This window comes from Chinchilla lanigera, unplaced genomic scaffold, assembly GCF_000276665.1.
Source record: "Chinchilla lanigera isolate Chin_1 unplaced genomic scaffold, ChiLan1.0 scaffold00150, whole genome shotgun sequence".
Classification (NCBI taxonomy): Eukaryota; Metazoa; Chordata; class Mammalia; order Rodentia; family Chinchillidae; genus Chinchilla; species Chinchilla lanigera.
In genome coordinates, this window is record NW_004955551.1 from 2,358,982 (window position 1) to 2,373,080 (window position 14,099).

General features: G+C 43.4%; 1 protein-coding gene across 1 annotated transcript in view; it reads right to left on the reverse strand.

Moving 5' to 3' along the window:
• Fgfr2 (fibroblast growth factor receptor 2) overlaps positions 1 to 14,099 on the reverse strand; it is a gene marked incomplete in the record, with an annotated part of 105,811 nt that overhangs the window by 37,792 nt on the left and 53,920 nt on the right. The window contains 1 exon segment of the mRNA XM_005412181.2: positions 1,082 to 1,272. Within this exon segment, the coding sequence (XP_005412238.2) occupies positions 1,082 to 1,272 (191 nt within the window).

Below are 14,099 nucleotides of genomic sequence, written 5' to 3' on the forward strand. Positions count from 1 at the left end.
ATGGCCAACCAGGAAGGACTCAGTGCTGTCTATGGTCCCACCACCAACACACCACAAGAAAACAATGTCCATTATGGCTAAAGAGTTATGGGATGAGGAAGGACAAAGGCAAATAGTGAACAGTGAAAGTGACCTGGAGAAAAGGGTAGAAGGGTGTGACAAACAGCTGGTGGAATGGATCAGCAGTTCCCCAGGTTGGTCATCTTTCCCCAGATTTCTAGATCCTGGGTATTGTTAGCTGGAGAAAGCACTGCATTGATTGAGAGTTCTTAGTTAGCCATCCATGGTTCTATTGGCAGGCTATTCTTTTTAAGGATATTCTCCATGAGCAACTCAGCCTAGAAGGTATGATAGGTGATGAGCTAAGAAGTAGCAGTACAGACTTATCTGCCACAGGCTATTACATCTTGAAGAGCAAGCTAGATCTAAAACTTCAAACTGGCCAGACATGATTGCACATGCCTGTAATCCCAGCACTTGGGAGTCTGAGCCAGGAGGACTGCTGTGAGTTTGAGGCCATCTTAGGCTACATGGTAAGTTCAAGGCCAGCCTGAACTACAAAGTGAGACCCTGTCTCAAAAATATAAAACAATGAATAAATCACACGTCAAGTGGTTTTCAAAGGTTAAACAATATTTTTGGAGAAAAAAATCTAAATTGTTTCTAAAAGGTGGATATTAAAATCTGATCCTAAACTCGTATCAACAGAAATCAACATCAGAATAACAATGAACATTAGTAGAGTATCTAAAGCTTTCCAAACCCTTGTCCCTCTACTCCACTGGAGAGATAGTACTATGATCTCCACTTTCAAGATGTGCAGCTGAGCCTAACAGTCTCATCTAAGAACTCAGGCTGACAAAGAGCTGAACTGTCTCACTCCAAATTCAGTAGTGCTACCCTAGCCCATAGCACCCTTCTGAAATCTTACTAGCAAGTCTAATGCCTGGTAACTTAACACACTCTACTTGCCAATCCAAAAAGAATCTACTGCTCTCAAATTCAAAAGAAAGCCAAAGACTTGACCAAACCCACAGAGGAGTCCCCAGTGTGGGCCCCTTGGGATTCAGAAAGTTCTCACCTTCAGAACCTTGAGATAGGGCAGCCCATCGGGCCCGTATTTACTGCCATTCTTTTCCACATGTTTGATCCACTGGATGTGAGGTTGAGCGTCACTGTAAACTTTGCAGACAAATTCCACGTCCCCTCCGACGACCGTGGAGGCATTTGCTGGCAGTCCAGCTTGGAGGATGGGCCTGTGTGGCGATCGCTCTGACGGAGAGGGGAAGAAAGGAGGAGCGGGATGGGAGAAAGAAAGACCGATAAATAAGTGGTGTTGTCCAGAAGGTTGTCGGGGTGCAGGCCAAAAAGGCCTCCCGTCTGCTGGCTGACTCCTTTGGAATAACAGAGCCCCATCCACAACAAAAATGACTTCAAAGGAGACCGCTGGAGCATAACCCTCGTAAAAAGCATACTTATTTAGAAAATCAAGAAGATAACTTATTACATCCCACATTACTGGTTATCCATGGCCACCTAATGAACAAGGGGAAAGATTTTGACAATCTAAAAGACAAATGGTAGCACAGAGAGCAGTGACTCATTCCTCTGCAGCTGATTTCCAAAACTCACCTTAACCCAGGGCTGAATGTTATGGAAAAGTGATAAAACTAACTTTCAGGATAATCTCAGTACCAAAACTGGCTCCTGTACACATAGGGTCTCCTACGTATTTCTAAGATGCCCCAAGAAAGCTTACATTGCTTTTGTTGAAAAGCACACTAGAAAGTAAAGGTCAGGGTTTTGAAAAGACCATACACGAAGAGACCCTACTAACACCTGGATTCATCTCTTTGTCGTGAATCTTATACCTCTTGTTGGCTCCTTATTCACAGTGATTAACCTAATATTAAGTCTGATGTGATACTGAAAGAAACAGGCTATGTTTTACACTATCTGAGAGGAGGTCCCACACATGGCTGTTCAAGACTTAAGCAATTAAAAAATGGGTGAAGGCCTTTAATAAATACTTCTCCAAAGAAGACATACAAATGACCAACAGGATAGGAAAAGATGTTCATCATTAACCACCAGGGAAATACAAATCAAAACCAAGTCTACCTTGCATTTGTTAAGATGGCTACTACCAAAAACAAGTATTGGTGAGGATATGAAGAAACCCCCTGCACACACTAGCAGTGGGAACGCAAGAGGGTATGGCCACCTACATAAAACAATATGGAGTCTCCTCAGGAAGTACTAACAGAACGACCACATGATCCAGCAATCCCACATGTATTTATCCAAAAGAACAAAAATCAGAATCTGACACATCAGCAGTCCTATCTTCATCACAGCACTATTCCTAACAGCCAAGATATTGATTTAACAAGCAAGCTAAATGTCCATCAATAGATGAATAAAATTAAAAAGTATAATCTCTACATACAATGGAAAACCATCCAGCTTTTACAAAGAACATCTTGCAATATACGCCCAAATAGATACAGCTAGAGGACATTATGCCAGATTCATCACAGAAGGCCAAATACTGCATGGCTTCCACCTATAGGAGGCAACTTAATTATATATTCAAAGAGTAGAAGGGCTGAGGGCTGAGGCTGAAGGGGAAATGGAGAGTTGCTCATCAAGGGGTGTAAACTTTCCATCCAGCAAGATGAGTAACCCCCACATTCACCAATAACAAAGTATACATTTAAAATATGTTAGGACAATAGATCTCATATTAAGTGTTTTTACAAGAATAAAATAAAGAGAGTCAAGTAAGGCCAGACTGCTGTGTGATCTTGTCTACACAAACACTGTAACTATAAACTTAATCTTTCTACATGACAGGTCATTAAAAAAACACACAAAACTCAATCATCAGTCCATTCCTAACTCCATCCCCAACACCTGCACATACCAGCCCTCTCCTTTCCTTTCTCTTCCAACCTTTGGTACCACTGCCCTTAACCTCCAGCTTAAGAGCCAGTCAATGGAAGTGAGACCTCAGCCAGCCTAACGCATCAGAGACATCTCCACGATGCACCTAAGAATCCCTGTGTGCTGTACTGGGAACAGCAAGTCACCATGATAAACATCTAAGCCTTTCTATTGGAGCCTTTCAGGTTAAAATATCATTCAGTGGAATTTGTTGGATAAGAGCCAAACCATGTGCAAATTGATTTTATTGCATAAGCCTATTTCTGGCCCCTAAAAACTTTTTTGAACAGAAAAACTGCTAGTAGTTGCCCTTTGCACATTACATTCTGAAATCTCCCATCACTTCACAGACACCTATGTTTCCATGTTATAAAGATAAGTATTTCAGAGCCCCCAAAGAAGTCATTCATCTGTTCTAATATCACTGGTGTAGGCTGAGCAGAGAAGCCAAAAGTCAGGACTTCTGGGTTTTGAGGGCAGAAAAACTCAGAGCTTGATTTCTTCAAACATCACAAGAAACCCTAAGACTTTGGCTAATAAGTTGTCTCAGAGATGGGCCATAGGAACCTGTGTGCTCCTGGCTGGCCCATCCATGTGGGAAGGACAGAGTTAAGTCCACTTACACACGGGCCTCTTCTCCTCTCTTCCCACCAGGCCCCCTACCAAGAGATTTAACAGCAGGAGGGAAGCTGTCCTCAGGCCTGGATATTACCGGCCGACCTCACAAAATATGCTCCTTCCTACCTGTCAAATAGTAAGGTTTATTCCTTCCCACAAGAAAGTGGGTTTTAGGTATCCATTCATTCCTTGGCTCAACTTTCCTGTTTTGCATTCATATACATATGTGTTTAGACAAACACTGACACTTCCTTCTTTCTTTTGTATGCGTGTGTGTATATATATATATACACACAGACACACACACACACAAAAAAATAGCTAACACAATTGTACTACTAATTTCTATTGGTTTATTCTTTTTTAACTTCTTTTTTTTTTCTTTTTTTGTCTTTTTGAGACAGGGTCTCACTATGCAGTTCAGGCTGGCCTTGAGCTCACTTGGTAGCCCAGGCTGGCCTTGAACTTCCAACGATCCTCCTGCTTCAGTCTCCCAAGTGCTGGGATTACAGGTATGCACTACTACGCCCGCCCTTCTATTGGTTTATTGAAAGAACAGTTAATGTTTAATTGTCTGATCAATCTTGCATGCCTATATCTGATAATCTGAGCAACTACTTTGAAAATAACAATATGTAATACAACCATTGTTAATTTCCTATTATCCTTTTTTTTTGGAATTCTGTATCATTTTTATTGCTTTTGTGTGGTTTATGTTTTTGTATTTCTTTTTGTTATTTTGTTTTTGTTCTTTTCTCTTTAAAATAAAAAAAAAAATCCCCCCCCCCAAAAAAAAAGATAAACACTGACAGTAGGTCTAAAATGTTTTAGTACTATAGAAGTCTGGGGATGTAGCTCAGTGGTAGAGTGCTTGCCTAGCATGCATGAGGTTCTGGGTTCTAAACTCTAGTGCCCTCCCCCAAAAGGACTACAAAATTTTTAATTTTATAAACTAGATCTACTAAATTTCAAATCAAGCCCTCCTTCTTAAACATACTTGTTTCTAATAAATTGTTTCACAAGCAAATACTCTGCCCTTAATATCAAATAATGTTGCCCACGAACAACGAGAGCTTTCAGAACGCTGATGCCGCTGGCTTGCACCAGCCTTTGGGGGGAATCAGTCGCTGGGGCAACCCTGGCAGGGCCCACTACAGAGCTGCAGTCTTGCTTTACTTGTGGTCAGAGCACCGCTGGGCTCCAGTTATTAAGTTATTCCATTGCTATCCAGACTATTTTCACCAAAAGGAAAAAAGAAACCTTTGCGATGGTTTAATGTTATTGCATTTGCAAATTACAGCATACCGAATGTTACCGCTTGCAGTCTTGAATTCATCTTTTCAAATTTTCTCACCTTATATGAAATAACCTCTTAACCACCCCTTCTCCCCCTCGGCCCTTTCTCACTTTGGGTACAAAAACTGCAAGCAGAATCGTTCTCTAATAGAAACCTTATACCGTCTTCCAAAACTTATTACAGCTGCTTTTGGTATAAAATGAAACCTCAGAGAATGTTATTTAAAATGTTTTTTAAAAGTCAGTAGGCCTCATGTTTCGTTTCTCCACATCAGGCTTTGATTTCCTTTGCAACCTTATTCTCTGCCCTTAAACAAGTCAGAGAATGAGGCCTGAAACATCTTGGAAATGGTCCCAGGATGCCAGCATCTGCTGAGTGCCATGCTCTTCCCGCCCCCTTCAGCCATCAATCTTCCCTGGTGTCCATCAGACACTCACGAGCAGCAATCAAGAAGTGGAAGCCAGTACCTAACTTCTAAAATGCTGGGGTAAAAGCCAAGTACAGATGGCTGATGAGGAAGCAGGTCGGGCAGAGCAGACTGCCTTGTGTGGCCTTCCCAGTGGGCGCAAGGAAGAGAACACCGGCCATGAGAACAATGCTCCTCCCATAGCCAACCTCCTGCCCTGGAACCTCAACAGGCCCTGACCAACTGAACCCCTCAGGTTTGCAACTTTTCACATCAGTCGAAATAAAAAGGATTAGTCCATGAATTATTTCTGGATGAGAGACGAAAGCCCAGAGCTGGCTCAGTTCTTCCCCTGTGTGATAACAAAATCACATCTTCCCCACAGGAAGGATTTACAACGTTAGGCAAGGTTCTTTTACAGCATGTTTAACTCTCTAATATTATATAAAACAGATTTTTCTTTCTACAGGAGTGAAATAAATACACAGAAAGCCGAAAGGCTGATGAACAGCTCACCTCTCTTACTTGACTGCAATTTAAAAATAGACAAGACTCTGAGCTCAGCAGGTTGCAAATGTACAATACATGGACCTGCAACAGGATGAGAACCTTTCAAATAGTGACTCCAAGGTCCCTGTGTGCATTCCAAATTAAGACACAATGGAAAGCCGGCCAAAGGGTGCGGCTGTTGCCGATGGGACAGTTGGCTGCACTGCTGGAATGAGGTTCCACCAAATAAATGAGTAGTAAACAGCCTGAAGTACTCTAAAAAATACATTCCCTCCCTGCCTTGTCTCTCTCTCTCTCTTGCTCTCACCCCCTTTTTTCAAGTGTCCACTTCACTAAAGCAGAAAGCCCAGCTGCTAAGAGGCCAAATGTCCAGATTGTCTCTTGAAAGTCTTGTTCTATCGCTAGGAGCCATAATCCAGCTAAAGGCTGCAGGAAGAAAACATAGCCTACATCATTCCAAAGGGTAATTATGGAGAGCAGGAGAGAGAGGGACAGGGAGAGGGAGAAGGAGGAGAGAGAGAAGAAAATACCTGAGTGACAAAGAATAAATCTTTGTTAATTGACCATTGAAATTTTATAACATGCCAGTCCTTCTCTGGACATAATAATATGTTTGCTCATAAGAGATCTACAGCTCTTGCTCTGACATAGCACAAGCCGTAAAAAATGTCCAGGGAGCAGAGAGGCCTCATGTCTACGGGCTCAGTAAACATGTATCCCTGGGATCAGAAAGAGAACCAGGCTCTTAAATTACACCTATAAATTAATCAAGCCCAGAGCCCAGGCTTTCCCAGCACACATTGGTCGCCCAAGTTTTTCTCCCCAAAAGTTAAGCCACCTTTGTGAAAAAGAATGTGACAAAGCACCAGTTCAAAGCCACTTTCTCTGGCAGCAGCACTCAAATCACACTGTGTCCTCAGCTCTGATCTGGAAGCAGCCAATCTCCTGTTCTCAAGCACCCCTTCACCGAGGGAGCGTGGATACCCTTGCCTGCTCTGTCTTTAAATTAAAATCAAAATTTAATTACCCTTCCTTCAAAATGGCAGTTTCTTAGCAACTGTAAGGGACTGAATAGGGAAAGTACATTCTGCGATTTGGGAGACGAGTGAGAACAACTGAGAATTCTTTTTTCTAAAGCCCAGCCTCGCTTTTTTTCTGAAGAATAGGCGGTGGTTGCTTTTGTTGCATAAAAACGCACTAAACCAGTTAGCATGAGGCACGGTTGTTAGGAGGAGGAGGCCGATCAAAGCCTTCTGAAGCCTGAGGAGCCCCATAACCTGCTAAAGGCCTCACGCTCATTACAATTAGTAGAATGAGTTCATTGCCTTGTCAAGACTCCGCCTAATGCTCTCAAATCAGACAGGCTAAATCCAGTTGGGTTCTGACTTTTGTTTTTCCTGTGCTTTAAAAGTGATCAGCAGAGAAAGGGAAGAGTGGGATGGGTAGGACATTCAGAAAGGGTCCCAGTGCCCATATAGTTACAGGGTTTAGGATGCTGGGCACCCTGAAAATTACTTTTTAAAAAATGAAAATCACATTCTGTGGACGGTGACTGGTTTGCTGCCCATTCCTCTTCTGATTTTGTTCTCTCCTCCTTGCTATCTGGTGGCCCAGGTGTTCACACCTTCTGCTTGGCCATCTGCCTCTGGAAAGTCTTGTAGAATTGGGCTGGGGATCTAGCTGCCTCTGAAACATACACACGTCTTCTTGCAGAGACAGCAACGTCTGCGGAACAAGCTTGTTTGGGGAAAGATGAAGCGTCTCCCCTCCAGCAGTAAGTCATGAAGTGAGTTATGGAGACTGCACCATGTGAAATGCTAGAAGCAAAACACCACTAATTCCTTTGTGCTTGCTCGATGGCGTGGACAAGCAGAGTAAAGCGCTGGCTGGGGCTCAAGTCTGGGAAGACCCAAGCAGGTGGAGGCAAAGCACCTTCACTAATTAATGTCACAGACTCTGTGATTTGGTTTGGGGATGAGTGGCTTCTACCTGCTGGGTGTCAGTTTGAATCTTCTTGGGCAAATTACAGAAGAAGGGCTCTGTGTAATCTTTACACCCCGAATGTTTAAAATACTCTGAGCCCTGTACCTTCCAAAAGTTAAACCAGAGTTGATGACCACGAAGGTCTGCCAAATTCAGGTTCAAAGTGCCTCTCCTGTTGTTCAAAGGAGATGTGGCTTTTGGATGATGAAAAAGTTCTAGGGATGGACAACTGTGATGGTTTCACAACTGGAATATGTAGAATGTCAGAGAATCGTGCACTTAAAGTGATTAAAATGGTTATGCTATGCATCTCTTGCCACAATTTAAGAAAGGAGGAGTCCTGGCGAATGTGACAATATCATGGAGTGGGCAAGATAGATTCTAGGATCATGGGATACCTACGTACTCAGCCAAGTGTATTTGTCTCGTTGTGTTTATTAAATGGGAGCTTTTCTTTCTCTCAACAAAAAGACTCGGTACAAGGACCCTCCCTGTAAGGACTTTGGCGTGGTGCTGATGTAAACGCAGACGTCAGGTCTCCACAGGCTCCCTCCTGAGGAGCTGTGGTAAACACAGCTGAGAGCAACCCTGCTGCGCAGGACATCACACAGCCCCAGCACCGCCACCTGCCTAGGGGGAGCAGCATCTTTCAGGAATGCAAGATTACCAGCTGGTGTCTGCATAGCTGGGTTTCCTTCACGGGAAAACCATGCTGGAAAGTTTTTTTTTAAGTGTTCAGGAATTAAATATACTCTCTTGTTGGGAAAGCTGAACTCCAAATTAGAGTACCTCCTCTCAAATGATTACAAAGAAACTAAAAACCAAACCACTGGAAAGCCCTAAAAGTCAAAATGAAGGTCATTAGGTTTACAACATCTATCAAAAAGTGCCTACCTTTAGAATCTGTCCTAGAAGAACATTCATACAGGTGCCTAATAAATAGGTGTATACAAAACTTGTCACTGTAGCAATATTTGTAACTGGAAAACAAGTACGATTATGTAAACCTAAACAGGATTAAACTATACTATATTCATGGCAGAACAGGACACAGTCCACTAATAATAAAGCTAATGGATATGCCCAGCCATGGCAAGATGCCCATCATACAAATATTGATAGGTTTCAACAGGTTTCATCATCTAAAAATCTTTTCTTCTACAGAAAGACTACAAAGATCTACGCTAATCTCTGATGCCTCGCCTTGCTCCTGGGGTGAATCAAGCAGAAAGAAAAGCTTTCAGCCCATCTGAGCAAACAAGAAATACCTCCCTTTGGTATAAACACCATGAGAAATTGGACAATGAACCCCATTTGTTTTCTTGGAGACAAAACTCAGACTGAAAATAATTGTACTTCTAAGTACTTCTTAGTAAAAGCATCACCCAAAAAGAGGTTTCAAAATTGTCACCCAGATCACAAAAAGCTCAGATCCAAATTCTGCTTGTCTCCTACTGTCCAAGCCAGACAGGCTGCTTCCCTCAGCCCCCAATCCACCCACTAATAAGCACTCAGCAACCATCTCCTATATAGGATTGTTTTGCTTCTTTTAACCAAAATATAAAACTTAGAGGACTAAGTCCTTCACTTTTCAGTATCTGCCTAAAGCATACACAAACCCGTAAGTCAAGAATTTCCTCTTCAAACAAAGTGCAACTCCCCAAATGTCCTCCTAGAATAATAGCCAATGCTTATCTTTCAAAAGATCACCAGCTCCCAAAAAAAACAAAAAACAAAAAACAAAAGATCACCAGCTCCCTGATATGAAGGTGGATATGTCTGGGGTACAGACTGAGCTGTATTTGGGAAGAAAAGAATTCCTATAGACCTTGTCCAAGAGAATCTCACAATGAAAATACTCTGAAAGGGAAAAAACAAAAAAGTGGAGTTCCAGCGGGATCATCCTCTCACTGTGACAGTCTGCGGTCTTTTGCACAGTGAAATGAGAACTCCCAGCGGACAATGTCTGTGTCTCACTCAAATGGCTATCACCTTCAACTATAGGCTATGTGGACATTATGTGCTGCATAGAGGAGTCATCTTTACCATACAATAAATACAGACAGTCCCGTAGAGTGCTCTGTTCTATCATCTGTCCCCACACCAACACAATGCCATTCTCACTGCCTCATCTCTCTCTTCTCAGAGAAACAGAACCCACTCCCCAAAGCAATCATCAGTGTCCTTAGCCATGTCTTCCTCAGAGCCTCCTGCACTTGACCTGCTATCAAGAAAGGTGGAAGAGGAACTGTTGAAACTACCCTTCCAAATCAACTCTGCTCGCTAGGTTAGGAGCATATCCCTGTCACACCCTTTCTTCTTGACTGTAAACATAAAACAAGCATGCATATTCTCCAGTGGGGTATTCTACGAGAAAAGTGATCCATGACAGCAAACTAATGCATGTATCATGTAGAAGGGAAAGAACACAACAGCATGCCCATGCTCACATCTCCATATGACTTGGCATAAAACTTCCCCAAGACTCTCAGTTTACAAAGGTGGCCACTGATTAAGCCATATGAATAAGTTAGACAAAAACTGCATATTTCTTGCTTCGTACTTTGAAATACATTAAGAGTTACAAAATTCCAAACATAAATAACTCACTCAACTATTTTTCTGTTACAGACTGAATGTGTCTTACATGAAGTACAGTATTTGAAACTAGAAGTACTTCAGATGGCAGAATTTTTTGAATGTTGGAATATTTGCATAGATTTTACCAGTTGAGCATCTGTAATCTAAAAAAAAAAATCTAAAATCCCAAATGCTGCAAACTCTGAAACTTTTTGAGTGCCCAGGTGATGATCTATGATGCAATGCAATCAACATCACACTCAAAAAGTTTTGGATTTCAGATTTTCAGATTAGAGATGTTCCGATGCCTGTACCCTAACTGAGCACACAGAAACCTTGCTAAATTATAGCACACTGCTGCACACAATGTCTCTGCCATCAACAAATGGCCATCTCCATGCCCAGCTTACTCCCAAGCTCTAATAAAGCAGCTTTCTCTTTACTCCATATCTATCTGCATCTGCAAGTATGACAAAAAGACCTTCTTCTTATAGAAAATTTTAAGCCATTAACCTGATTGTGCATTTCTACATCTTCTTTGCCGCGACATAGACTCCATGCCAAAGATCAAACAAAAGACTAAACATTAGCCCTTCCAGCCATCTCAGCCAGGTCCCCACCAGAATCAAAAGCAATCAATATGGCTTCTTCCTCACCTATAGCCAAGGGGTGCTGGAGGGTTTGCAAAGAACACAGAGAAAGTGCTGATATTGCCAAGTACTAATATGCCCATCCTCTCTGACACCCACATAGACTACCACCTGCTCTCAGACCTGGAAGGAAGAGCTGCTTGCTGAACATGTATTTCTTTGCCAGTCAACGCACCAGTAGTGATCATCCTGCCTGCTGGCCTGCCTTTGCTCCAGGAATCCCTGTTGTGAAACAGGAAAGTGGAGCCACCTTGTAGCAACCAAATGCTCATTAAACAGTAGCTACTAGAGGGAGTTTGGAAATCTCTGTCCTGGAGGAAGGGCTAAGAGTGACCACTCCATCAGTCAAGAACAGGTCATGGGTTCCAGCCAGAAACAGGAGAAGAGCCATAGGACTGCCTAATAAGAGTCCCTTGTACTTACTTGCTTGCTTAGCGCCACCACATCCCTTCACTGTGCTACAAGGAAAGTAGGTTATCACCCCCACTGCATGATGGGACTAAGACTCACAAGTGCTATGACCCACCAAGGCCATACAGCTAACAGAGGATGGAAATGGGATTTGAACTCCCTGCTCCTCCCAACACATTGGAACTCCCATCTGAACCTCCAGAGGTGTTATCTGGCAAGGAGAAACCCTCACGGGCTGACTGTGGCAACCATGGTTTGCAGAAAAGGCATAAACAGCTGGTGAAGCCACAAAAGAAGCAACAGGAATGCGCTTGCTACTCAACTGCTGCTCCAGCGCCCTGATTCCACACTGACTCGAGCAGTCCCATCACAAAGGTACTCACTGTGACCTATTCCCTGGCAGGAGACCTCCATTTGTTTTCAACAGAAGGGATTTCTGCCTCTCTCCAGCTAGATTCCACAACTCCAGAGCTAGTGCATACAGCCAGCATCAGCATAAAGCACCAAATCTTAACCTCAGAGCAAAAGCTGAAAAAGAAAGCCAGGTAGGGGGCTGGGGATTTAGCTCAGCGGCAAAGCGCCTGCCTGGCAAGTGCAAGGTTGTGAGTTCAGTTCCCGGTACCGGAGAAAAACCAAAAAAAAAAAAAGAAAGCCAGGTATGGGGGCACACATCTGTAACCCCAGCACGCAGGAGACTGAGGCACAAGGTTCATGAGTTTGAGGCCAGCCTAAGCAACAAAGGAAGATCCTGTCTCCAAAAACAAAAAAACTCAAACAAGGTCTAACCAGGAAACCTCAGAGCTGAGACCTACCAGTTACCAGTAAAAGCGCGAGCATTAACAACCTAACACGGAAGCTCAAGCATCTCTGGATCCTCAGTGCTATGTAGCGTAAGTGCTTCTGTCAAGACTACTCCTGGTCACAGAGGAACAAAAGCTCCATCCAGAAGCCACAGAATGATGGAAACTAGGGCTTAGATGTGGTCTTCCTCAGGAGAAAATGTGCAGTAAGGATCTAATGCTGACAACCTCAGTAATAAACTCACCATTGCATTAACTAGCAAGGCCACCATATTTTCACTGACTTAAATACTACTCTAGGCCAAATCCACAGTGGGTCCCAAATTTACTCTTCAGATGTGGTTCAAGGGACTCTGGCTTTTCTCTGTCTCTTCACCTCTGCTCAGAGCTCACACTACACCTTTATCTTCCCAGGACACAGGCTGCCCCTGGCAATAAACAACTTGCGCAATTGCTCCTTCTCCCACTGGGGACCCGCTGCCAAAAGCTCAGTGCCAGGTGTCAGTGCCACAGTGGGCTTATCAGTCAGTTCTTGGAAAAGGGGATTCCTCATTCCCCCTGAACACACACCTGAGGGGCAGTCAGCACGGGACGGATTCCTTCATGCTTTCAGGCTGTGCTCCATCATGTCCAGAGCTGAGTTACAAAGGATTTATGTCAGGGATGGTCACAGTGCCATTCTGGTCTGCCACTGAGCAAGTCAGGGCTAGTGGTGAGACCAGGGTGATCTCCACCCAGCCATTCGCTGACACACTGGTCTGCTGCTTACACCTTTCACTAATGGGTGGGCAACAGAGTTCTGGAAAATACATGGCTAGGCAAATCCAGAAGCACCATCTCTACTCCCATTGTACTTTGCCCCCAAAATATCAAGTGCCAGGTGAAAAAGCCACCCTGTTATCTGATGGTCTCTGGGGCTCCAGAACTGGAATGTCCAAGAGAAGTAAAAGCTCACAGGGTCTTCATAAGTGAAAAAGAGCAATCAGTCTTGTGAATTTCAGTCTGTGTTGGTGTGTCTGTCTCTGTCTTTGTGTCTCTGTCTCTATCTCTCTGTCTCTCTGTCTCTCTGTCTCTCTGTCTCTCTCTCTCTCTCTCTTGCTCTCCCAGTTCAGAAAGGAGCTAAATGTTGGGTGGCGAAGCAGCAGCTCCTACTGAAGAGAACTGTGGTGACAGTCACAGCTGGCCCACACCAAAGTGAACACAACATGAAGGAGTTACCTGCAGTTGGAGCAGCACTGACTAGGAGCTAAGAAGACCTACCCTGAGACCCCAGCTTCACTGCCTTCTCTAAGTCCTCGCACGAGTCATCACATCTGTCGGACCTGAACTACCTCTTCTGAAGACGGGGTGGGGAGGAGATGAGGTAAAGAACTCAATGAACTTCAAGCATTTGAATTCTAAGAATCTCTTCTGCAAGTTCAGCAGCCAGATTAGTCTTAGGATGGCCTCAATGAGAAAACGTGAAAACTACAGCAGGATATGGGAACATCAGCTACTAGCTAGTTCTATTGGTCCCAAAATGGCACTTGGTTTGTTTAGTAAGACTTTTGGTGGAGATAAAAAAAAAGCTAGTAAAGAGTCTTTCCAATCCTCAAAGGAATTTAGCTTTGGAAGGGAAGAAACTGGCACTGTGGCTGGCCAGCTATGTACCAATGTGGTGTGTTCACCTCCTGACTCCTCTGATGCCTCTGGCCTATTGTAGTGAGTTGAACAGTGGCTCCAAGAAGAGATGCCTGTGTCCTAAACCTTGGAACCCATGAATATGACCTTATTCAGAAAAAAAGATTTTTACAGATGTAATTAAGTTAAAAATATAATGATTAGATCATCTTCAATTTAAGGAGGGCCCCAAATCCAATGATAGGCATCCCCTTAAGAGAAAAATACAGGAAATTTTA